This window comes from Acanthochromis polyacanthus, chromosome 7, assembly GCF_021347895.1.
Source record: "Acanthochromis polyacanthus isolate Apoly-LR-REF ecotype Palm Island chromosome 7, KAUST_Apoly_ChrSc, whole genome shotgun sequence".
Classification (NCBI taxonomy): Eukaryota; Metazoa; Chordata; class Actinopteri; family Pomacentridae; genus Acanthochromis; species Acanthochromis polyacanthus.
This window is the reverse complement of record NC_067119.1, coordinates 24,043,723-24,068,350: the sequence shown is the minus strand read 5'-3', so window position 1 is coordinate 24,068,350 and position 24,628 is coordinate 24,043,723. Positions and strand designations below refer to the sequence as shown.

The 24,628-nt window shown below is 42.7% G+C and overlaps 1 protein-coding gene across 3 annotated transcripts in view; it reads left to right on the top strand.

Moving 5' to 3' along the window:
- kiaa0825 (KIAA0825 ortholog) overlaps positions 1-24,628 on the top strand; it is a 121,654-nt gene that overhangs the window by 6,821 nt on the left and 90,205 nt on the right. For all 3 annotated transcript variants that reach the window (XM_022192622.2, XM_022192630.2, XM_051950412.1), the window contains exons 3-9: positions 7,676-7,844; positions 8,448-8,645; positions 8,882-9,067; positions 9,295-9,619; positions 19,524-19,691; positions 21,072-21,148; positions 21,343-21,600. In XM_022192622.2, the coding sequence (XP_022048314.1) occupies positions 7,676-7,844; positions 8,448-8,645; positions 8,882-9,067; positions 9,295-9,619; positions 19,524-19,691; positions 21,072-21,148; positions 21,343-21,600 (1,381 nt within the window). The remainder of the gene's footprint in view (positions 1-7,675; positions 7,845-8,447; positions 8,646-8,881; positions 9,068-9,294; positions 9,620-19,523; positions 19,692-21,071; positions 21,149-21,342; positions 21,601-24,628) is intronic.

Below are 24,628 nucleotides of genomic sequence, written 5' to 3'. Positions count from 1 at the left end.
GTAGACTCAAAAACCAAGCATACGAAGAAAAGAACACTGTCCCTACGGTGAAACATGGAGGAGGCTCAGTAATGTTTTGGGGCTGCTTTGCTGCATCTGGCACAGGGTGTCTTGAAAGTGTGCAAGGTACGATGAAATCTGAAGACTATCAAGGCATTCTGGAGAGAAATGTGCTGCCTAGTGTCAGAAAGCTTGGTCTCAGTCGCAGGTCATGGGTCTTCCAACAGGACAACGATCCAAAACACACAGCCAAAAACACCCAAGAATGGCTGAGAGAAAAGCGTTGGACTATTCTAAAGTGGCCTTCTATGAGCCCAGATCTGAATCCCATTGAACATATGTGGAAGGAGCTGAAACATGCCATTTGGAGAAGACACCCATCAAACCTGAGACAACTGGAGCTGTTTGCTCATGAGGAGTGGGCCAAAATACCTGTTGACAGCTGCAGAACGCTCATTGACAAATACAGAAATCGTTTAATTGCAGTGATTGCCTCAAAAGGTTGTGCAACAAAATATTAAGTTATGGGTACCATCATTTTTGTCCAGCCCTATTTCATTAGTTTGTTTTTTTAAATAATTATGTTAATCAACAATTCAAAAGTGATGGCTGATTTTGATTATTTAATTTTCAATAAATTTTTATTTATTGTTACTTTTGTGAGTTTCAAGTGATTTCAGTGAGAATTGTGGGTTTTTCCTTCTTTAACTGAGGGGTACCAACAATTTTGTCCACGTGTGTAGGCAGTCTGTTGCTAGTTCAGACTGGGCCAAGTAATAACGAATACCACTGGTGTTTTTTAAGCTACTGATATGCAACCATACTCTGTTGTCGAAAACACAGGTTTTAAGCACATGCTGAAAGTACTCAAACCTTGTTACGAAGTTGCCCTTCATGCACATGTCAACCAGCAAGTCACACCAGCCTTTTAATCAAGCACATGCTGCAGTTTTCCTCAACTTATTCAATGCATCTGTTGTTGCTCCAAAGATTTGTGGATTGATATCTAGAGCTACTGAGTATCGACTGACATGAATGACGCAGTTCATGTAGTAGTAGTTCATTTTTGAAATGCTGCACTTTAATGGAAATTATTCATTTCTCATTTGAGAGAATATTTGTCTTGATTGATATATTTTGTCAATGTTATATTTCATTAGTGGATTGCAGCCAGTTGTAGCAGTAATGACTTACCTCCTGTTTTCACCTGTACCAAAAATGTATTGAACTGTGACCTCAAAACGAGGGTACATACCCAACTATGATTTTTGTGCACTGCTACCCCCTAGGCTGGCCTATTGGACTAATGTTTTGTTTTTTCGTGACTCTGATGTGCACAACCTTTCTGGTTGAAAATGAGGCATGAAAAAAGGAAGTGGAAAGGTGTGGCCCATGCATCTGATTCTTTCAGTCTGAGATGTTGGTGCTCTAGTGTGGCATCTAGTAGTTCTGAATGTCACATACAGTGGGCTTTAAAAAAATAGCTCATTAAAACTGCTTAATTTGTTTTCTTTTAAAACAAAGGCTTTTGTTTTTAGCAGACAGAAATTCCTAATTTCATTTTTTGTGTTTGTTTCTTTTTAGTTTGTTGCCAGATATATCAGATTCCCTGGTTACACACATATTTAACACGGCTTTTACTTGATATGTAGTATACAGACAGGACGCAGCACTGTGGAGAAGTAAAAAGACAGATTTTTCCTGTGCCTGTGTGTTCTTGAATCTTTAATACAGTAATTAAATCCAATGTCTGATTACAAGTGGCTCTGAAACCAAGGTAAATAATTTCACAGCTGAACAGCCTGTTTGTAAAATTAAGCCGCACAACACAGCAGCAGAAAATGTGAGCTGACAATTACAGTCCTCTTACTGTGCAGTCAAAATGCAAGCAGCACACAGAGGGAGTTCTGACCAGTTATATGTAGAAGTGGGTTTTTAGATTACCACTGTATATGGGAACTTGTTGCCTGATTCAGCTTTACTCTGATTTTCCTCAGTTAACTGGTTTGCTGTGTGCATGTAAATGTGCTTCAGGTCTGCTGAATATGATCTTTTTAACATTATTAAGGGAAATGAAATTGTTTGTGGTTACATTCTGCTTCTCTCTTTGTTGATGATTGAGATGCTTTGAGATGGCTGTATTGAAACCCCTTTTAAACTTTCAGAACTGTCTTCTAATGTTTCTAACCTTTAAGGTCACTTATTTGTTAAAATAAAATGAAATAAGAATGTTCTTTTTTATAGATTTTTTTAAAAAGCAATATTGTCATCATATGTTTTGGAAAAAAAACATACTTAATATTCTTTTTGTGCACACTGATGACTGAAGTATAGATATCTGTCACTGACTGCAGATGCGGATAGTTGGAGAGCACAAATACACTGATAAAGAGTGAGACACGGGGGCAGAGAAGAAAAAGAGAAATCTATATTTCAGGTCTTTTATCGTTTGTGGCGTTGTGAGGCTGAGGGCAGATGATGAAGGACAGGCTAAATGTAGCAAGTGAACAAAGGCTCACTCTGGCACCATTAGTGTCTGGGACTCATCCCTTCTTCACTCTCTCTTACTGTCTCCCTCCCCTTTTCTCTTTTTCTTTCCTTCCTCTTTCTAAATGGGAACATAATAATTGAAGATTCCACATCTTGAAACGAAAACCCTTGGGTAGGTAATTCAAGGCTTATTACTGAAGGCCGGGCCATTTTTCTGCTTTCTAAGCATTAAAGGGTTATTTTGTGTTCCTGCAGATGGGAGAGGGATAACCATTATGAGAACAAAGCATCCAGATAATGGAGAATGGGGCTAAAAATAAGGCAATCCTCCTCTCGCCATGGGGGACCACTGGTCAGTATCTCTGTCAGACTGCAGCTAACTTCCTCCCAGACTACTTCGGGACAACCCGTTTTCTGTTGGGACACATCCAAGCAAATAAAACCTAGCAAGGGCCCCCTTCTACCTCAACCAGGGTGGGCTGTAGACGTATACACACCCACACATACATCCACAGCTCACTCACCTGCTGCCTAATTGACTTATCAGTGTCTGGGACAAATTACGGAAGTGGAGGAGAGGAAAAGGAAACCGAGAGATGGAGGAGACAGAGCTGCCCACACCCGTGAAGGACTTCAGCCTGTTTATGGGTCAGAGTGACTGGCCTGCTCCCAGTTCTCAGATGTCAGAGATTTTCCTAAGAGCTGCTCCCTAATTGAAGGAGATTAAGATAGGCTGACAACGGAGCTGGCTCCCCCAAATTGAAATGCTGTAATCCATTAGTTTTCATCAGATGGGACAGTGCAGGGGTGGGTGCAGAGTGAGGCCGAATGGGGATGGGCCACCAGGAAAAGATCTCTAATGAAGTGTCAGCAGCACAGGCCTGGAGACGACAGACAGGCCTGGTTTCACACTGGCAAGACAAATGGCTCTCGCTAGTCGCCTGCCAATCTTGATCAGGGTACAGTATCAATAGTTTTACATTTGATTCCATGTGTGTGAGCACTTCTCATAATCATGATACTGAATGCGTGTGCGAGCCAAGGGAACTGAAAGCTGGCCACATATCGTGCAGGGTTCCTTTTCATTGAGCAAAAATACTGATCTGTAGTCCTTGCAGTATGTAGTTGATTTTGTGTTTAGCTGTGCGTGACACGTGTGTTAACTCGGTATATCATCTGTATCAGTTCTCCGGTATCACTGGCAGGGCTGGATGGCTGTGGGGGGGGGGGATGAAGGCTGAGGGCACTAAGTGGGCGACAGGCTGGGCCAAGACGGGATTTGTTTTCAGGCTGCTCATTCAAGCCCATTCACTCCTTTTCCCCTCGCAGAATAGGACCCTTTGATGGAGGAGATATTTAGTTCTCATGCGGCTGGTTTGGCACTGACTGGAGCTGGGGCTTATTTGAAAGGGATCTTCCTGCCCCCGTTGTCTCCAACCCCCCACCTCCTGTAGGCGAGCGGAGGGGAGCGGAGCACGACAGACAGACAGCCCCACAGCAGCCCACCCACACTAAATTAATTCTGACAAGGAACTTAAGATAACGTCAAAGCGCTGACTAATCGCAGGATTGGGTTTCTGTAAGTCAGGGAGCTGTGAAATGTGCCATCATATCTAATAAAAGACCTCCAGTTGCTCCCTTTCTCTCTCAGCGGTGGTGAAGGTTGGGGTGAGTGTGGCTGCGGTGTCGACTGTCTGGCTGAACTGGTCTGAAAAACAATTAAATTTCACTTCGGCAGTGAAAGTGCAAGTGTGTGTGTGTGTGTGTGTGTGTGTGTGTGTGTGTGTGTGTGTGTGTGTGTCAGTTAGTGTAAAATGATTGACATGTTTGTCAAGAGGCCTAAAGAATTCTTTCCTCCTAGTTTCCTCTGCCTCTTTTCTCATTCTCTGGCCCTTTTGTCGAGTTCTGCCGTGGCGTTTTTGCCATTAAGGGTTTGTCCATTGTCGTGCTCACTCAGAAAGTTGAGTGGTTTTATTTTCTGTGACTGCTCTGTTTTCTGCCCGTCTTTACCGTCCTCTTCTCTTATACTCTTTCTGTCTCTTTCCTCGGCATCTGAGCTTCCTGGCGGTCGAAGTCATCAGGTTCGGAGCTAATCCTGCCAAGTTGATTAGGCTGCAGGTAGCATTCACACCAGCGGGCAAAAGGTCACTACATTGTCGAGAGCTGGATGGACTTCTTGACACAGACCATCCACATTGACTTTATAACTTACAGCACAAGGCCTTAAGGAGGGGTAATTGAAAGGCGAGAGTAAAGAAAAGAAAATTAGGAAAGTAAGAGTTTTTGAGAAGAAAGAAAAGAAAGAGGAGGAATGGAGAGAGAAAAGCAATGGAGTCGAGGCCTGGAAATGTATCTGAAGAGGCAAGTGTTGTTGCTGTAGCCATTAGAGTCCACTGTTTTCCCGAGTGAAGGCAAGAGTGAGATGATGAGGAGTGGAAAGACTGTGGAGCCTAAAAGCCATTCCCCTTCCTGTCTTAGTCTATGGCTTCATATTGGATTCAAGTCGACAATCTCTTTCTGTTGTGTCCACGTACATGTCTATGGCAAGGTTGTGTCCCAGTCTGAGGCTGTCAGTTTGGTTAGGAAGCTTAATTCAGTGTTAATTCTGCCGTAAAACTGAGTAACAAGAGAAAACTTCATCGTCTACTTACATTTTCTGCTTTTAATGAACTTCAGAGATTTGGTGAAAAGTGAGCTACAGATGGAAGCTCATTTGAAACCTGCTGTCTTTGTAAAGTCCTGGGGTGGAGCCCTGAACGAACATCCATGTTTATGACGTACCATAAACACACATACAGTGCTCTGTGCAGCCATTTAATCTACAGCAAGTGCTCATTGGAAGATACGACATGTGACAGAAATCTCTCCAAAAATCTAAACTAACTTCTGCATTTACTCTTAAAAGTGTTCTTCCTCTCGTTATGTTTTCGTTGCCCAGAGTGGCCTAAAAAAAACAAAAGAGCGGTGATGTCACTTTAAGTATGCTTTATTCAGAGCTGCATTTTTTTCAGAAACTCATTGCTATATTCTCCATGGAGAAAGCAGAGCCAGAGGTCGCACAAACAAACCAGCATCGCAACAGTTCTTTGTGTTGTTGAAAGTGGTGTCTATTAATTTTACACACAGTGCCGTCAGCAATCCTGAGCCGCGGTGGTTTTGCTTGGACCTTGCTGAAGTTGTTTTCGTTTACAGCTAGTGAGCTTTGGGCAAGCAGAGTCAAGAGATGCTGCACTCACACAATCTGTCACAGGGCTATGTCTCTCCTATATAATACAGAAATAAACAGGAATATGCATAGTATCACAGTAGGTTTAAAAAAATAACTTAACAAGATGCTTTAGTGAACAGTCTGTGTAGCAAATATTGTCTGGCATCCAATCACTCCAGACACACAAAAAACACCCACTTTATAATCAGGGGTTCTGTCAGTCAGCACATTGGTGTCAAGAGAATAAAGTGAGATGCATCATCTGGCCTGTATAAAGAAGAAGGAAAGAGCGAGAGAGTAAGGTAGTTAACGAGAGAGAGAGAACAATATCATTAGGCGGTGTTCAATCTAGAGGATAGCGGTTTGTAACAGTCTATAACATTTTATCCCCTTGCGTTTTTCCCCTCTGAAACCAAAGTGTGTCAGATTGAACGGTTATTTAATGTGTTGCCATTGTAAGACATCTGGATGTGTTCATGGCCCAGGAGCAGGCAGGAGGCAGTTTATAGACCTGCGGTAGGGGATGAGCTGTCTGGTGGAGAAATGGCACTTTGGCTTTGTATCATATATAAACACACACATGTTGGGGATACGGAGATGCAGGTGTGCAACAAATTCAGATTTGAATTTTTCATTGATTATTTCTTAGAATTTTTTGATTAATCATTTAGCCTATCGAATGTCATAACAAGCCCTCATTGCAAATCCACAGAGGCCATAGTGATGTGTTTGATTTTTCAAAAAGAACATGGCTTTAAAAAGTTAAAACATCATCAACATTTGATAAAAAACGCACAAACCATTATTCGACTTTATTTTCTTAATTGCTTTTAGCACATCAGATAATGGCTTGTGTGATTGATCATTTCCACTCCACTATATGAACCGCTCCATACAGTCACTTATGGAGCCTTCTATGTACACACAACCACACATGAACACAATGACAGTGTTCACAACGCCATAACATGTTTAATTATGCAGGTATGTAGGCCCGCATTACACACACAAACACACACACACTCTGTATTACACATCCAAATATATATGCATTGATTTGCATGGAAATGACTAAACATGTCGAGCCCAAAGATGTCATTTCTAATCTGTCATATTAAAGAGGGAACTGAATAGCTGATGCCGTCTGTTAAAATCAAAAGAGCGGTGTTTGTGTATGTGCGTGTCTATGTGTGTGTGTGTGTCAGGGGAACGAGTAAGACATGAGATGGCAAGAAATGTGTGTCTCAGATGCCTGCCGATGCCTGTAATGCCACTTCACACCAGATGCTTAGCACACGCTCACACACTGATATATCGATGTCTGTGTTCATTACTGTTGATGCTTCTGTATCTGTCTCCTCACAGTACAGGCATCGAAATAGAGTGAGGGAGAGCCGAATGTGACGGCGTGTGTAGGTCCGTGTGTGTCTTCGACGGCGTGTCTGTGTGTTTGTGTGACAGCAGTGCGGCTCGTTGTGTGTATCGTCGCCGTTTGTTTGTGGTGCAGCTGCAGTGTTTTTATTTGGGTGTGTTTGAGTGATTGGGATTTACTTTATGTCTCATCAGTCACTTTTCAAAAAAGAGACGCTGTCCCAGCAGATCTGGACAGTCAAGCATTTTTTTTTGTCAGTCAAAAGTGGGTAAGAGAGTAGTTTAGATGAACGGGAACATGGTGGCCATCAGACAGACCAGCTCTAATCCAAATAATAGTCGTAAGGTACAAGCTGTCCATTTTTAACGCAAATACCATAAAGCTGAGCCTTAATTTGTTATAAAATGTTGCATTTCTGCATATTTTCTTCCTTTCTTTTGTTGTCAGGATTTAGCACTTGCTCTTTGGAGGCAATCTTCTAATAGAATTATTTTTTTTCACTTCAATTTCGAGAGTTCTTATTCTTGTACTCTCGGCTTTTATTTAGTTTCATAGCCGCTAGTTCTTAGACTTCAACAATGCACCTTTATATTTCGTTCATTCAGCATTGAACAGCAGCTGAAGGAGCTCCAGGCAAAAATGGGAGACTCCCGGACAGGCGACCGTCCACCAAGTCCTACAGAGTGCCTACAGTGGTTCAACGTCAGAATGCAAAGCCGTTTCAAGCCTGCTTCCCCAGGACATCAGGAGCTTATGAACTTCTTCAGAGCTCTGGTAATACATCTGAATGATGATAACACTAAGTGATAGTGATTACCTCCACCTTTTGTAGCATGTGTGTTAAATGTTTTATAGATAAGCAGTTTTTCTCTTAAGTGAAAAATCTAGAAGACTGATAATTATGACCATACTGATTTAATAAATCAGCTCTATTAGACATTTAACTACAATGTCCTGACATTGTCCGTATTCAGCTATCCTTTGAGTTGCAGCTGTTTGTTTACAAGGCCTTCAGGTCAGAAGACAACTCATTCTGAAAGGTCTCATATCAAAGTCAAAATCAAAATCAGCTTTATTGTCAATTCTTCAATATGTACTTGACATACTAAGAATCGAAATTATGTTACTCTCTCTTTGTTCAACAGTAGACATTAAATAAACACTTATAAGGTTCTGAGATAAAAGAAATAAAAATTTAGAAATGTAATGTGCGAAGTAAGATATAAAAAGGCAAAAAGTACGTAAATTAAGAACTAGAGAGCAAAAAACAGGTAAACTAAGAACAAGGAAGCAGAACTAGAACCAAGCAGCAACTAAGAACTAAGAACAGCTGTGAAACCTGTGAAATTAACGTCTTCAGTCCTTGGGTCCTTTCAGCAAGAATACCTGAGATCTGAAGAAGAGATGAAAGAAGAGGTGACACTGCAGCTATTGGTGAATCTGTCTGCCCAGTGCGGCGTCTGCTTCCCTTATACCCTATCTTCTTCCTGCACCTCATCCTCCTCTCTTAATCCTCTACTGACTGCCTCCTCCATCCATTTGGTGCATACAGTCAAAGATGACTCCTCATTAGAGGTAATGCACAGTTTTTGAGTCAGTTCAATGTTCTCTTACAGTATTTAATTTGTTGTTGACTTAATTAATTTAATGTGTAATTCAGCTGCTGAGTGTACTCAAATGAAGAGGCTGTACTTGTTTTACTTCACCTGAGTTATGACACTATTAACCACTAAAGATAAATATTCAATTACCTCCTGTGCAGTGTTCTTGGTCGTTAGTGAGATTTTGCACCCGTTTTTTCTTTCCTTAAGATCCAGGTGGCGTGGGATGACGTACGTCTCCAGCTGCGACGCTACCTGATGGACCGGCTGTCTTCCCGCAGCCCAGAACATCCTGGGCCCAGACAGATTTTCACTCTGTCCATGCTTGATCGAGCCCACTGTCTGCAACAGCTCTTCTTTCTTTATCCTGAGTGTGAGGTGCTCACACATTACCAGGTGCAGTAAAACTGTAATACAATAATGAAATCAAGTGAAATAATCCACTTAAATTCAGTCTCTATTTGTGTTTAAGCATAAGTGTTAGCAGTTGTTTTTTCCACTACAATCATGAGCTATGTTGTTGTTTTCTTGTATTCCAAATCAACTTTATGTATTTGCTGTACCAATATGATACAGTAGTACACCAGTGATTTTACAGTGTTATTTTTGTTTTATGTATCCAGGCTCTAAGATGCCAATTTGTGCAGTCTGTGCTGCATTCAGCCCTGAGCTCCTGCCCAGGCGGTGAGACCGGCTTTGACAGACTGGCTATAAGTTTCTCCTCTGTGGTCCCAGTTCTGACCCAAGCCCTCACAGAGGAACTGCAGGTCCTCCCAAGACTAGCAGAGCCCCACACGGTCCTTGGTTTTGTTAATGCAGCCTACCTCAGCACCGTGGCCCAAGAGCTGGCCTCCCTGATGGAGAAAGAATGTGACACTGCCCAGAGGGACAACACCGCGCTGAGCAGCAAGATCAAAAAATATTCAGCCAAGACCCGGGCAACCGTAGGTAAGTGATATACTTAGAGTTTATTTAGATGAGCCTCAGTGCTGTTTCGTCTTTTCATTCCTACACTCTTCCCTTTCCTCCCGCTTCTCATTGTTACTCAACAAAGGTGATTTTCTCTCTCTGTCCTCTCCATTTTCTTTTACTTTTCAGCTGTAGTGTGTAGTGATCTGAGCCAGAGCCAAGGCCTCTGTAAGTGACTGTCAGTAACTGCTGTTCCCATTGTAATTGCTTTCTTTTTACGGCCCTCGTTTCTGTCTGCCATTCTTTTCTCTTTGCCAACAAAAGGAGAGGAGCAGTATTTCCAAGGCCAAGGCTTCTTTTGAAACTACTTCTAAGCACTATTTACCACATACTGCATAGATGACTGAAATAAGCCTTGTTCTCAAAATGTCCAAAGTTTGGGCTGCAGTGTGTTTAAGCCCGTGTTAATTCGCTTCTTTATCTGAAATGTAAGGCAATATATTCTGTCACCTTGGCCAATGGGGGATTTAGTGTTAATAACCGTATCTCAGTGGTCCTCTTTACATGCATGCCATAAAAAGTGAACAATATAAAAGTTTATTAAAACACAACAAGTGCAGTGCTACAGTCGTACCTTCATACAACCTCCTGACCTTACGTTGGAGACGAGAAATTGATTAATCTTGACCTTCCACTAAATTTCAAGCAGCGTTACAGCTGTGTAGGGAGAACAGCAGGGTGTAGAGAAAAAGCTGGTGCAGGAAGAAGAGCAAGGTTCAACATTCTCTTGACCTTGTTACACAGCAGAGGAGTATTTGAGAGAAAAAAGACATGAAGAAGTACTTTTAATATTCGCCACTAATGCAGAATATGTCACTGTGAACAAGCACTGATGTTTTACACCGAGACTAGAGACGAGCACAGACCTTCACACACCATGTCACTTCTTATACTTAATTCCCCCCATATTCTCTTTGTTTGTTTCGTATTGGCCTATTTACGGCTTGCTAAGGGTGAATATGCACAATAAAAAAACTGTATGTGAGCCATTGTTTACTTTTTCAAAAATGGTGCACATGTCAGCTTCCCTGCGGAACAGGGAAAGGAGTGCTTTTGCATCTGCCATTCTTCGATAAACACACCACCAGCCTCGCTTCTTTTTTCCCCCTCTCTCCCTCCCTCCATCTCTCTCTTTCCATCTCCCTCTCTGGTTTTTACTTTCCCTCTCCTTAAACGTGAGATGAGAGGAGGCAGCCAGGATAATTGGCCATGCGTCAGTTGGGCTGTTTGATCACGTAACGCGGCGGAGGCTACACACCTACGTGCCGCTCAACAAACCGTCAAATGTAGCACCGGAGGCAGAACATGGCTCCAAAGGGAGCGAGGGACCCATGCTGTGTAATGATGGTAAAATGGAGCAGTTTTGCCTGTGCTGGTTTTACTTATGTGTTTCTGTGTGTATGTGTGTGTGTGTGTGTGTGTGTGTGTGTGTGTGTGTGTGTGTGTGTGTGTGTGTGTGTGTGTGTGTGTGTGTGTGTGTGTGTGTGTGTGTGTGTGTTTGACTATCAGCTGCAACACAGCTTTGAGGGCTACAACTGGGATTACATTTTTGTGTTGTTCATGTTTTAAGTCCCCCCCAAAAAGCTCAAGAACCCACATATCCACCACCCAAATGCCCGTGGCTCCTAAAGAGCCAAAGCTTGAACATTAATGCATAATCTGCTTTCACACTTTACTGTCTATACTGTATGTTACGCCCATAATTGTCAAGGCAATTATGACAGTGGTTAAAAAAAGTGATTCTGTTTTCATAAGCATGCAATGATTCCTTAGATCTCTCCCTCCTTCCCCGCTGTGTTATTGTTTATTACTGAAGTAGAGGCTGGCGGTAGGTATATTTTGATAAGAGCCATGCCTGGGAGACTCTGTGGGCTCCCAGGGGAGCAGCGCTGTCTGTAGCATCAGCCACTGTCAAACCACTGAACCATTTAACAGCGTTCACAGCAAGATCTGCCTCCTCTTTTAACCCCACCGACTCAAAGGCAGGCTCTGACATTGTACCTAGACAGATGTGAAGGGTCTCAGCCCTCCCACCCCCCCACAATCCAACCGTTTTCCTTTACTCCATCTCTCCCACGTCCACTTCCTCTCCCTTTTTCTTTTCCCATTTTCCTGCAGTTTTCCAAGTGTAATGGGGTGAACAGAGAGACTGGGGGATTGTACTAGACAGGTTGGTTGGTCAGGAACAATACAGACTTTAGACCTCACTAACACACCTCACTGAGTCTGCAGGGGAGTGGGTGGGCCAAGTCTACATGTGCATGTCTGTGTGTGTGTGTGTGTGTGTGTGTGTGTGTGTGTGTGTGTGTGTGTGTGTGTGTGTGTGTGTGTGTGTGTGTGTGTGTGTGTGTGTGTGTGTGTGTTGAATTGTGCCAAAATAAAGAAAATACAGTAATTCACTTTTTTTCTAAGAGCCCAGCTCAGTGTGGTGCAATGAAAGTTACTGCTCATAAGCTACAAATTTAAAACTTTTAAGCAATCTCCCAAATTCTTGTATTTTATGATTCTCAATCAATCATTCAGACTTTGTTTGTAGAGCACTTTTCATACAAACAAAATGTAATACAAAAGTTAAACAAAAGATATAAACCTACAGATAAAGTTCAATGATTCCATGAAATGTAACCAAAAAAGTGCAAAAACACCAATACTACCAACATGTTTGCTTTGGTACAGTGTTGATATGTTTTTACCTTTATTTTTTTTTACCTCGATGTATGCATGTGTGGCTGTGTAGGTCTTCATGTGTCCGTACTTACTTACATAGTGTGTTTTCAATGACCTTTCAACCTATGTCACGCACCTGGCTATTTTTTCCATGAGTTGATTCCAATGCATGTGTGCATGTATGCACACTAATTGCTGGCTTACTTAGAAAATTGTGTGATCAAGAGTCATTTAATGCCTCCCTTTAAAAAATGCATCATTAAATTTCCATATGGCATCAGTAATTTGCATACATATCCATAGGAGATCCGTGTTTTTGTAGGACATCAAAAGCTTTCATTCCAACTTCACTGCATACACACTTACAATTCATTCCCTAACAATCGGCCACAGGGGTGAAGTCGAGGTTGTGAAATTCTGTTCAAACACTTTGCAACCCCATTCTGATAGCGCTGATTTGAATTCCACTTCCACTAATTTCCCCATATGACGACGTCGGCAGCTCCCTATAGATAAAAAAGGATTGAGTTGGAACATGTATAGGAAGCACATTCACCACCGCCGCACCCCCCTCCTCGCCCTTTCTGGCTCTTTGAACTCTTTCTTAGAGAAAGCACAGCAGCCTATTCAGCGGGGAGAGAGGTTCTGTAGTGACGCGAGATAGCTCGGCTGAGGCTCTGACTGGCATTGGAGGTGCTTGTGGGGATTGAGGCTACTTGGGAATGGCGTTTGTTAATATTTAATAAGAGCAGCTCCTCACTAGATCATATCTCTGCCTGAGTTTATACACACTGTCAGCCGGGGACGTGCACCCGCATGCTGCCATGTAATTATGGGCTGGGTAGGGGGGTTCGTGTGTCACTGTGTGCACGTTAGCACATCTCCGTGCGTGATGCGTACGGTTTATGAATGATGTTTTTTATACTGCTCTCTTTGTGTCCTTGTAGATGATGAGAAGGCCTTGTTTAAGAAAGTTACCACACAGAACAAGTGGTTGTTTACTAATCTTAATGAGAAGAGCGGGGTCTTTACTCTCTGCTTGTGTTAATGTGTGTGCATGTCAGCGTTCATTTTCTCTAAATCATGGCTCCAATGAAATCGCAGAAAAGAATATGTTTCATGGCCCTTGAGAATGTGTATTATGCGTGCCATTTATTTTTTTCCCCGCAATTTCCACAGAGTGGTCACAATGGCTTTTGTGTATCACTCTTGAACAGCTCAAGGATATGAACATTTTCCTGGCACCTTCTATTGAGAAAACACAGACAAAAATGGCTGGCTTATTGAGAGCAGCCAGCACTTTGTGATGAAGAGTCAGTGTGATTCGCTGAGGGCTTGAAAACAATAACGCGAACAAGGGCACTAAACAAGTGGGATTTAATGAAATGCTCCCATCAAGACAATACATTCTTTCGTGTTCTTCATCCAGGCTACTTGGTTCAAGTACGCAGAGGAAGCCAGCGAAATCTTAACCCCTATCTCACTGCAATGTTCACCTCAAAGAGAGCCAGGAACAAAGACAGACAGAGAAGGAGAGAAAAACAAATTTAAAGCAGATGAAACTTAGCCCTGCTCCTCTCTCACCCGCCATAAACTCCACTATTACAACTACGCCTCCTTCCTGGCAAAGCGACTTAATTGAGTTATCAAATATTGCTACTTTCTCCTTCTGTGAAGGCCAGGTGGCCCCTGCTGAGGCCTGGTTGGACAGCACCCAGGGAAGGGGCCACAAGAGACCAGGGCTTGGGTGGTTTGTGTGTGTGTGTGTGTGCGTGCATGTGTCAGAGTGTATATTAGGGAATCACAGCAGGAGGCCTCCCATAATAAGGCTGTCTGAGTGAGCAGTGGGCCGCAACTGACGAAGAGGACCCCAGCTGTCACACGGCCTAGCAGGCGGTCTACAGTGGCTCATAGTCTCCTTCTACCCACATACACACTGATACATGCACAGACGTACCCCAAGGCACCCACACGACCCCACTTGACACCCTATGAGATGAACACACAAGGAGGCATGGGTACACAGCAAACGTGTGCACCGAGAGACACACACACACACACACAGAAGAGCTGTTGCATAGCATTGCACCTCTTGAGTAAAGCCCCATGTTATGAATGAAGTGGCTCACAAATACACACACACACACACACACACACACACACACACACACACACACACACACACACACACACAAAACCAGACCATTTTGATATTTAAGTCCTTGGGTATTAATGCGGACCCCAGGCAGAATTTTAAAAATAGTACAAATGGGCACTGCAGGAGAAACTTGCAGGAGAGCTGCACCAAGTCATATCCACTTGGTGCTAAGTTTTCAGTTTTTCTCCACCTTTCTCCGTATTTCTTTTACAGTTTGTCTGAAATACTTTAAACTGGACAGGAGATGTTTAGATGTTTAGTTTCAGTTGGCAATTTCTTTTCCAACCAGGCAACTTTGTTCTTTGGGGTACGACAAGGGTCAATAGAGGTCTGTTTACAAGTCTTGAGGAATACTATTGCATCTGTGGAGGGGGGAAAAGTTGTGTAAAGCATTCTGTAGCTTCAAAGAGAGCCACGCAAAGTCTGAAAAACTGCCTCAAGTAACGTAATTTGAGGGAACCCTAATAACAGTCAAGACAAATCAGAAATCTATGTCGAGAGTTGAGAATAAATTGGTTACCTTGACCTCCATACCCATCTCTTTCTCTCTGCTTGCTACATTAGCTGCTATCATCACACACCCTAATGAACTGTTGGTGGTCAATTCATTGTGGGTGATATATGAAATGAAAGCAACAATTACTCTGAGTCTGCTGTATCAGTTTCAAATCTTGGTTTAAGTACCGTTTTAATTAACATACAGGTGATACTGAAATCTTCATAACTTTCTAACTTAACCATCAACCTGCAGCTTTACATAGGTCAATGCACAGTTGAACAAGCAATGACTTGAACAAATAAAGACAACTCAGAAGTGCTGAAAGTTCATAGCGTGATTCCTAGTCTTTGGATATCTTCTCCTAACTTCAGTTAATGCAAATGTCTTTTTTCTGCAGAGCATTCATGTCCAGGGAGGATCTTAATGCAGATCTATGCTTTATTTTCAGCTGGTAACTGTGTCTTTTCGTAGAAGCTGTTCAGCAACAGCAGATCCTTCAAAATCTAGTTTCAACAATAATATAATTAATTTCTTAAGTTTATCCCTAAAACGGATATTTGTCTAATTCACGTTTATGCATTTTGTGTAATATGCAAAGCACTTAGTTTTTCTAGTGTGTAAAATGAAGTAAAAGTGCTTTGTGTTGTGAAATCCTTTTTCCTAATCTCTCTGGATCTAATTAAATCCCACGCTTACATCACCTGTAGAGGGTGTTGTCCAACATGCACTTCTGCACAAATACAGAAAACTCGTCTTCATATATTGTAATCACATGATGAGAGACCTGTCGTTGGTTGGACAGTGCGGCAAGAGAGGCAGACCACCCTTCAGATGGTCTGATATACACTACAGAGAGACTGAACGAGAGAAAGAGGGGGAAATGAGGGATGGAGGATGAGAGAGTGAGAGATGGTGTGTGGGAGAGAAATTAAATCAGTGGCTAAATTATTGCATGATTGTCCATTCCCCAAAGAGTTGGGCATCATTTGGTAGAAAGTGTCTAATAATTGGTTTTCGGCCATGTCAGACACATGCAATTCCCCCTACTAATGGCTCTGTTAGGTAGAACTGGGCCTCCTGGGTCAGAGGAGGACACAAAATAGCCAAACGGCAAAAAGCGCCATACACCCTTGTCCTTTTTTTTTCACTTCAGACAAACGACAGAACGAGAGAGAAAGAGAGAGACGCAGAGAAGGGGAGAGATGGCAAGAAGGAGAGAGTGTGTATGTGAGCGAAGAGGAAATGAAGTGGCAATAAGTGCAGCCAAAGGGGAAATGCTCTTCACCGTGAGTTTAATACATCAGACTGGGGATTTGGCAGCCCGCCACACAGCAATTGTTTACCTTTTTGCTCACTGGCTGCATCTGTTCTGTTTTGTAAACGGCACTAAACTATTCGCCCGTAAACACCGGAATCAATAACAACTGCTAAGGGAATTCCCTTATCCCGCCCCTCCCTCTCTTTCCCTCCCTCTCTTCCCCATGTTTTCATCCCTATCCACCACCCCTTTTCCTTCCCCAGATCTCCTCCTCTCTCCCTTCTCTCTGTTCCCTGCCAGTCAAGAGCAGTGTGGTGTGTGTGTGTGTGTGTGTGTGTGTGTGTGAGAGAGAGAGAGAGAGAGAGAGAGATGCTGTGTAGCTGGTGGAACCCACAGAGACAAGCAGAAGACTGATGGCTCGCCAAAAATACCTGCTCACTTTGCCCCCCCCCCCAATCCTTTTGTGTTCCACTGTTATCATTATTAAAACCTACAAACTAAAACCGGCCACTGTAGACTGACAGAGTTTGATATTTTCAGACACTTCTCTACAATGTTCCACATGAAATGTAAAGGCCCACACATTTCGTTGAATAACATATGCTTGTCTGCTTTACGAGCTTTTGATAAGAGGCCTACTGCTTTTATGGTTCACACTAAAATATGGATTTCCATTTATCTTTCTGTTTATACAAACATCCTCACGCCATAATGTCATCCTCACACTGTAATATCATGTGCAGGAGCGCTTATATAAACATGTAATTTTTGCCCTGCTTTCAGCACCAGCTCCTCCTTTATTGATTCTCAGTACATTGACCTTTGGTTGAACTCTCTGGCTGCTAGTGCCCTTCCTCATTCTGCTCCATGAGACATGCTATGTACTATGCTATATGACACACCTGGGTGCTTTTAAGCACACCCTCTCCATCAACTGGCTATGGGAGCCTCCATTTGGCCTCACTGTTGTGACAAAGGTATAATGAGGTTTAGATGGCTATGTACTAGACTGCTATGGCTATAGGGCTATTTGGCTAGGGAGACGACTATAAATACCTATATAGCCCACACGGCAGAGCCCAGTGAAAAGCTGAGACGCAGCATTGCTAAACATCAAGGTCATGGGTGACTATTTAGAATGTGACTGAGTGAGCAAGTGAAACTGTCATAGGGTCACAGGTGGAGAGGATGAGTAGAATGAATGACAAGGGAGGAGAGAGATGGAGCTGGAGCTCTGGAGAAGGTGGTGCTCCAGATGAGGAGGTGGCTAATGGTTGTTATGCTCACATGAATCTCCCAGGAAGGTTAGACGGTGGCAATTGGGTAGTGGTGATAGGTTTTTGGAGAATCCAGTGGCTATAAATGGCTATAATCTGTGCATCATTCATTCTTTTAATATTCAATTGAGAATTCAAAATCAGAAAATAAAATAATAAAGAATTGGTTCGTTCATTTATCAGTTCAACGCAAAAGAAAAATGGCTTTGTTTTATTATTTTATTTATCGCACTCAAGTTAAAAAAAAAAAGAACTTCTTTGTGTGTTGCATTTGATAAACTAGTAGCAAATTCACTGAGTGCTTCATGTAGTGGAATAAATAAGAGCTAGAGCAATAGAACAAGTATTTTGGAAAATACCACTTTAAGTCTTTATTCGTGTGAGCTGATACAAACTTTAACAAGAAACAGAAAGCGTAATGTTGCCATGGACACAGTGAATTAATCCGTGAGTCCCATTTCACATTTGTTTACTTTTTTATTTGATTCATTTTGATGGAGCAAATTAAACAAAGAACTGCAACGCGTTACACGGACCGCTGGATTTCTCTCGAACGTGTCCTGTCTAGTCTGGTTAAGATGTTTGCTCTTGAGTTGTTGACAGCTTTAGGTTGGCCCCGTGTTAAGCATAGAAAATTCTTGATTTGTTGGTGACTTCAGGAATAGACAAGACTGGTGGTGCGTGCGTGAAAGCGCAAGCTGGGGAACAAGGCTGGCACATTGGTGTCTACCAGGTCACACGTGTACACATGCAGCATGAGGTCGTCTCTCTAGCACAGACTCCCACTGGACCCCATTACAGAGCAGCTGCTGAGCTGCAGACCCATGCAGCTTAATTACACACACACACACACACACACACACACACACACACACACACACACACACACACACACACACACACACACGCAGACAAGCACACACGCTAAAACACACCCCAAATAATTACACTTACGATTTCATACATGCATTCACACACACACACACATGCACACACATGCACATAAATACATGCATACACTTAGACTTGCAAACACAAACAAACTTGAGGTCAGAATATATTCCACAGTGACCACAAAATCTGGTAGCAGTGTGACAATTATCTTGCAAGACTGACATGTGCAAATGTGTGTGAAAGTGTCTTCTACAAATCAAGTTATTCATAATGACCTGCATTACATGAACATAAATATGTGCGTACACACTCAACAGGCACAAATACACAAAAACTCATCGACTCTCACTCATTAATACTCATACAAACATACACAAGTGCCCGCACACAACACATGGAGTCAGACCTCATGCATGATTAAACCAAGCATCCTTGGGGACAGTATGTTGTCATATTGTCAGATTTTGTTTAACAATATAACAAAATTACATTAGGATCCAGAGGCAATAATGTTACAATTATTGGAAAAGGACCCCCCCTCTTCTTTCCATCTCAACGCTCAATCATCTCTCGCTTTTAGAGTCAAGGCTAATACTGAGCCTTTGCAGTGGAGGAGCTCATTTAAGCGGACACACAAAAGTATTTGTGCATGTGTCTGGGAGTATGGCAACGCATCTCCCAGCCGCCCATTCTCCAGCTTAATGCGGAACATCCCCCGGGTGATGGCTTTGGCAGCCTCCAAAATGGGAAATCCATATTTGCCGAGGGGGTCATCGGCGGGTTAGGGGGAGAAAAGTTTTGTGCTGAGAGAGAAGGATGTGCATGTGTGACTTCTCAGGGAGCAAAGTTTTGCATATTTTTTCACTGTCTCTTTGTTTATACTGTGTATTGGGAAAACATGAATGGGTCGATATTTATAAGAGGTGTCGTGCGAGGCAAGACTTCAGGAGGGGGGGTGTTTTCTGATGAGTGCATGTAGGCGGGGAGGTTGGGTTGAAAACCTGTTTTCATGAAATTGTTTATTCCTTTACTCAGCTGTACACTGTAGTGCATTTCTCTGTCAGTCATACATTCGTAAGCATATGCAGTGTGTGTTTGATGTCTTGTCTTTTTTTTCCCCCCCTTGGCAGCACCGATGGAGCTTCCCATGAAAAGCAGGAGCTTCAGTTTGACCTCCCACCAGTTGAGGGCGTTAACCCAGCTGGCCTGCACTCTGCTGAGGTTTGAGAGCGACGTGAGGGAGCTGGTCACGAACATGACCTTCATTAACTGTACAGGAGACAGTCCCTGTGTTAAAGGTACAACTCCGGCCATCCAAAAAGCACCCATGTATCCGTGTAGACACTGACACGATGATCTTGTTTGTCGAAAATACATTTTCCATTCTACAATGTCAAATTATGTAGTTTTCAATATTCTTTACACTAAATGTCCTTAAAATCTGCAAATTTTCGCTCCCAAAATAGTGATAACAGTGTTTCCCTACAAGATTTTTGGCCTGTAAGTATTGAGAAGGTTCTAAAATAGCATTTGGAATATGAAATAGATGGTTTGAATTTACCAAACTATATTAAACAGATGACGAATATATAAATCGAATAATTAAAAACCTGTTTTGGTGAATGTGGCGGGGTTACAGTGGGGGGACTATTAACTTCCAAATCCTAAAATTCCGACTACAGCCCTGCGTGTGTACCATCACCCCAGGCGCACACACACACATACACCCCGAAACGCACATATATAGATTGTTACTTGTTCTAGCGGAAAGTCTGAGTTGTGGCTGAAGAAATGTGTTATTTTAGTTGGGAATTATCTTGGGTGTTATATAAGCCTTTAGTACCCTTTTCCTTTCTCCCCTTTGAACTGCCGCTACAGCGATGTTAAATGAAAGCTTTTGGTGCATGGAGTAATTTCCATAAAGGTTACATTTACAAAAACAAGACTTGCAGAAAGGCTCAATTTACAGAGAGGTAAACAGCCTTTAAAGGGCAGTTATCCAAATCATTAATTCCAGGCAATCAAATGGCTTAATTACCAGAAATTCATCAGATGGGCTTAAAGGTCAAAAAGTGATGCGCTTGCTGCTTCCTCCTTCTTCCATTGCATGCGGTCTTGTTCGGCTAAATTGCCTCGCCTGGGGTCTTACTCTTCGCCTTCTGATTAGGAAAAGGTGGCCTTGATGTTCATGCTTTTTAATTGCAACTCAACCCAACATCCTGTGTGCTTTATTCACGTTACCCCCCTACAGTCCCCCATCTCAGCACACATCCACACAATCTGCACATCATGGAGTTACTGCATATAAGGACGATACTATCTGCGTTGAAAACAAACTCACAAATTTAGACTTGTAAAGCCATTGCCAGTGGCTTTTTTTTCAAGTCTCTTTGGGGGGGTGTGCAGTTATATTTTGATCACTGTGTCTCATATTGTCCAGTGGGGGAAAAGAAATGCAATTTAAGTACTAAATAATGCTTCGACTTGAAAGATGCTACATATTACATCACAGCACTTCATTTTCAAATCAGGATTTCTCATGAGCTTTTGTGTTTTGCCTGCTGAAAGTTCACTGACGTGAGTTGAGAGCTTCACCAAGCAGTTACTGCAACTTAAATTATTTACTTTGTATCATATTTAAATCAATTAACCAATTAAGTAACTTACTGTTCATTTAGGCATTCTGAAGAAGAATAAAGAAGATTCAGACACGACAAAAGATGGAAAGAAACCAGGAACAGTCCACACACCAGAGGTGAGACTTTTTGCTTGTGTTCTTTGCGAGAAAGTTTCTGTTCTCTTACGACTATTCAATGTCATTCCAGCTTATTATGATTTTCCATAATTACAGAGAGGCAAGATAATGTGTAGCAGTGAAATGGAACAGGTGAAATATTCCCTTCAGCATTGTTACATTAATTGGCTGTTGGCTCATCTTCTGCTTTTCAGGCGCAGGTTTTGGAATTTAACTGGAGGTCAGCATTTAAGGGACTAGCCCCCCACATGGAGCATTGTGTCAAAGTGGTGCTGGATGACGTGTGTGCCAAGAATCTGCAACAAGAAGAGGCCTTACGTTCGTCTGGACACACCTCTGTCACCCTAAGCCCCATTAGTGGACAGAGCACCAACGCTGCCAGCAACACACACCTCAAAGAAGACTCTTTCTACACCTACTCAGAGAGAGACACTCCCAGAATGGTTGCCAAGGTACTCTCCAGTATCACGTAAAATAGACCGAAATTAGTTTTTCTTAATTAAGCATATTTGCTTCAGGACACTCCTGAAGCAGTTTCACTTATTTAGAATTGTAGCTCTCCTTCCTGCTTCTTGTCAGAAAAGCTCATTATGTGAGAGAACAATGTTTTATTTTTGATAGAAAATAATGTGTCATGGAAATTCCAGGCATATTTAATCTAAAACACTTTATTTTTGAGAGAATTACTCTGCAAATGCAGTGCATGGACTTGATGACAAAGAAAAGTCAACAATTATCCCATGGTTACTTCAGTCGTCTTTAGTTTGTTGTCTTTATTCTCTGCCTCTGTTTAAGATTTCAATTTCCGAATGGATTTTCAAAAAAAACAACAACAAAAAAAAAAACAACAAAATGGTAAATGGTCTGTATTTATATAGTGCTTTACTATACCTTGCAAGGTACCCAAAGCGCTTTACATGATACATCACATTCACCCATTCACACACTGATGGCGGAAGCTGCCATGCAAGGCGCTAACCACGACCCCATCAGGAGCAATTCGGGGTTGGGTGTCTTGCTCAGGGACACCTCGAACACGACGGGGCGAGGATCGAACCGGCAACCCTTCGGTTGCAAGACGGCCACTCTACCCACTGAGCCATGCCGCCCCTCAACACAGAAACAGGCCGGAATTTAAATCTTGAATATTACATCAGCTCTTCTATTGTGTTCTGAGCCAACAAATGCTGGTTCTGCACACAGTTTGTTACATTTCATCTGTGAAGCCGTAGTCCACAAAATGTACACCGCTAATATATAGGTCAGCTTTTCGCCCAACTTGTCACTCCTCATCCTGTGCAAGAGCTTGCTTTGCCGTACACAGTGGAGTCCCTGTCCTGTTCATCCTTCTTTATTACCACCTGACTGAACAATGCAGGTCTACAAACAACACCCAGACCCAGGGAGATTAATGTCTTTTGTCGCCCCAGTGGAACGCTCCCTCTGTAATAGAGAGCCCAAATGATTCGGGCCTGACACAGTTGACATCCTGGATCAGAAAGGGCCTTGGGAAGAGTCATCAGTATTACTTGAAGGGGAGGGCTCAAGGGACAAAAGAGAGGCAGGGGGAGACCAAGAACTAGTATAGGTGATATTATGAGGGTTAGATGATGTGTAGAGAAAGGTCTCGAATGGGGGAAATGGAGGATATACGGTGTCCTGGTGATAGAGGGATGTATCACAGGGGCACAGAGGATGAGGAAAGGAGCAGGATAAATAAGGGATAGTGAGAGTGAAGGGATGAGAAGAGAGGGCCTGGGAAATGGCAACGTGAGGTGATGCAGACACCAGAGATTGACTTTTCTCAGGAGGTATACCAGTGTCTGATGTGAAACCAGGCTTAGTATCTAACTCTACAAAAGGATCTCCAGTGTTTGGGGCTGGTCAGTCGCACACTTACTGACACTATGCTGCTTTTTCTTTTGCTTCTCTTCATTTTCTTGCCTGTTTTAATATTGCTGAACAACTTTGCAGGGAGTTCCACTTGAAAATCCATGAAACTTTCTCTAACTCACATTCCTCCATCCTCCTCTCAACTTTTCCGCTACCCACTACTCTTCCTCTGCACTGCACACTGCACAGACTCTTATCATTACTGCCTTACCTCTCTTCCCTCCTCCTCCACATCCTCCTTCTCTCCCACCTTCCCTTCTCCTCCTCCACCTCCCACTCTCCCCTCCTGTAGCCCTTTTACACTGACAGTATTTGTGGCTCTCATTGCTAACGAGTGTCAGAATTTGTCTGCGCTCAGGACCTGTACATCGTATTTATGTGTAGGTCAGTGCTTCAAAGATGAGAGCCTTTCAGCCCAAAGGTTATACATGCATGCATTTGCATTCAGTAGCACCGAGGCAGACAGACATTCAAGACAAGACCGTAAGATATTATATATATATTTTTATCCACCGTCCTTTTTTGACACATGCCCTGGTGTTTAAGCAGAGAGCAAATTACTTTACAAGATGTAACCATGAAATATTGCCAGTTCAAAGGCATCACGATGAATCAATATTTCACACATTTATATTCATATGTTCATACCTCAGTCCTCACTTTTTTTTTCATGTGAACCCACTTCACTGTCTGTATTACCATAAATATGCAGGCTGCAATGATACTGTTCATCCATCAGGGTACTTAGTGCACTTTTCTGTTGGCAGGTATATGGAAAAGCAAATAGCTTCATTCAACAGCTGGAACTCGCCCTCCTGTCAGAACCTTGGATTGAACCCTCCTTGTTTCACCAGACCCTTGTAACCTTGATGCCAGCTCTCTATTATAACAGCAGACATACCTTTTCTGTATTCAGACCTCAGTCAAGCCCTCACCTGTGTGTTCAGTTCTCTACTCGTCTGTCTACTCCACATTCTGCACACACAAACAGGCCTCCCTCGCACTTAAAAACTTTATACAATCTCTTTCACCTTGCTGCAATAGTCCTGGTGGGATTCTAGGCTTTGATCTTAGCTCGTTAAGGTTTCAGTCAGATTTCAACATGGACTCACGCATGTGGTTGTTGTTGTGTGAGTGTGCCTGCGAGGATGACTATATCCCGAGTATGTGTGTGCCTGTGTGCCAATACTGTAAGTGTTTGAGAGGCTTCTTCAGGTTCTCACCCTGGCAATGCTGTGCGCATGCCTCTGCTCTCCAGCTCTCAAAGCTAAGCTCCTAATGACTACACACAGTCAGTTATTGACTTAATTGTCCAAACGGCCATTGTTTCCAGGCCCCACTGGAAGCTTTTATGGACAAAATTGTGCAAAGAGATTGTAGGATTGTCAATTGTGTACGCACACCATAGCTCTGATGTGGCAGAATGTCGAACTTCCTAGTCTGCCCCTACAGTAAGTCCAGTAATAGTGCAACAGTAAAAGCCAGTAAAACATGCTGTGACTGATTGACTGATCGATTTAACTGGCATACAGTATTCAGACTTACATTTTCTTCCCTCAGTGTGACCTGGCTCGGTAGCTGTAGGGA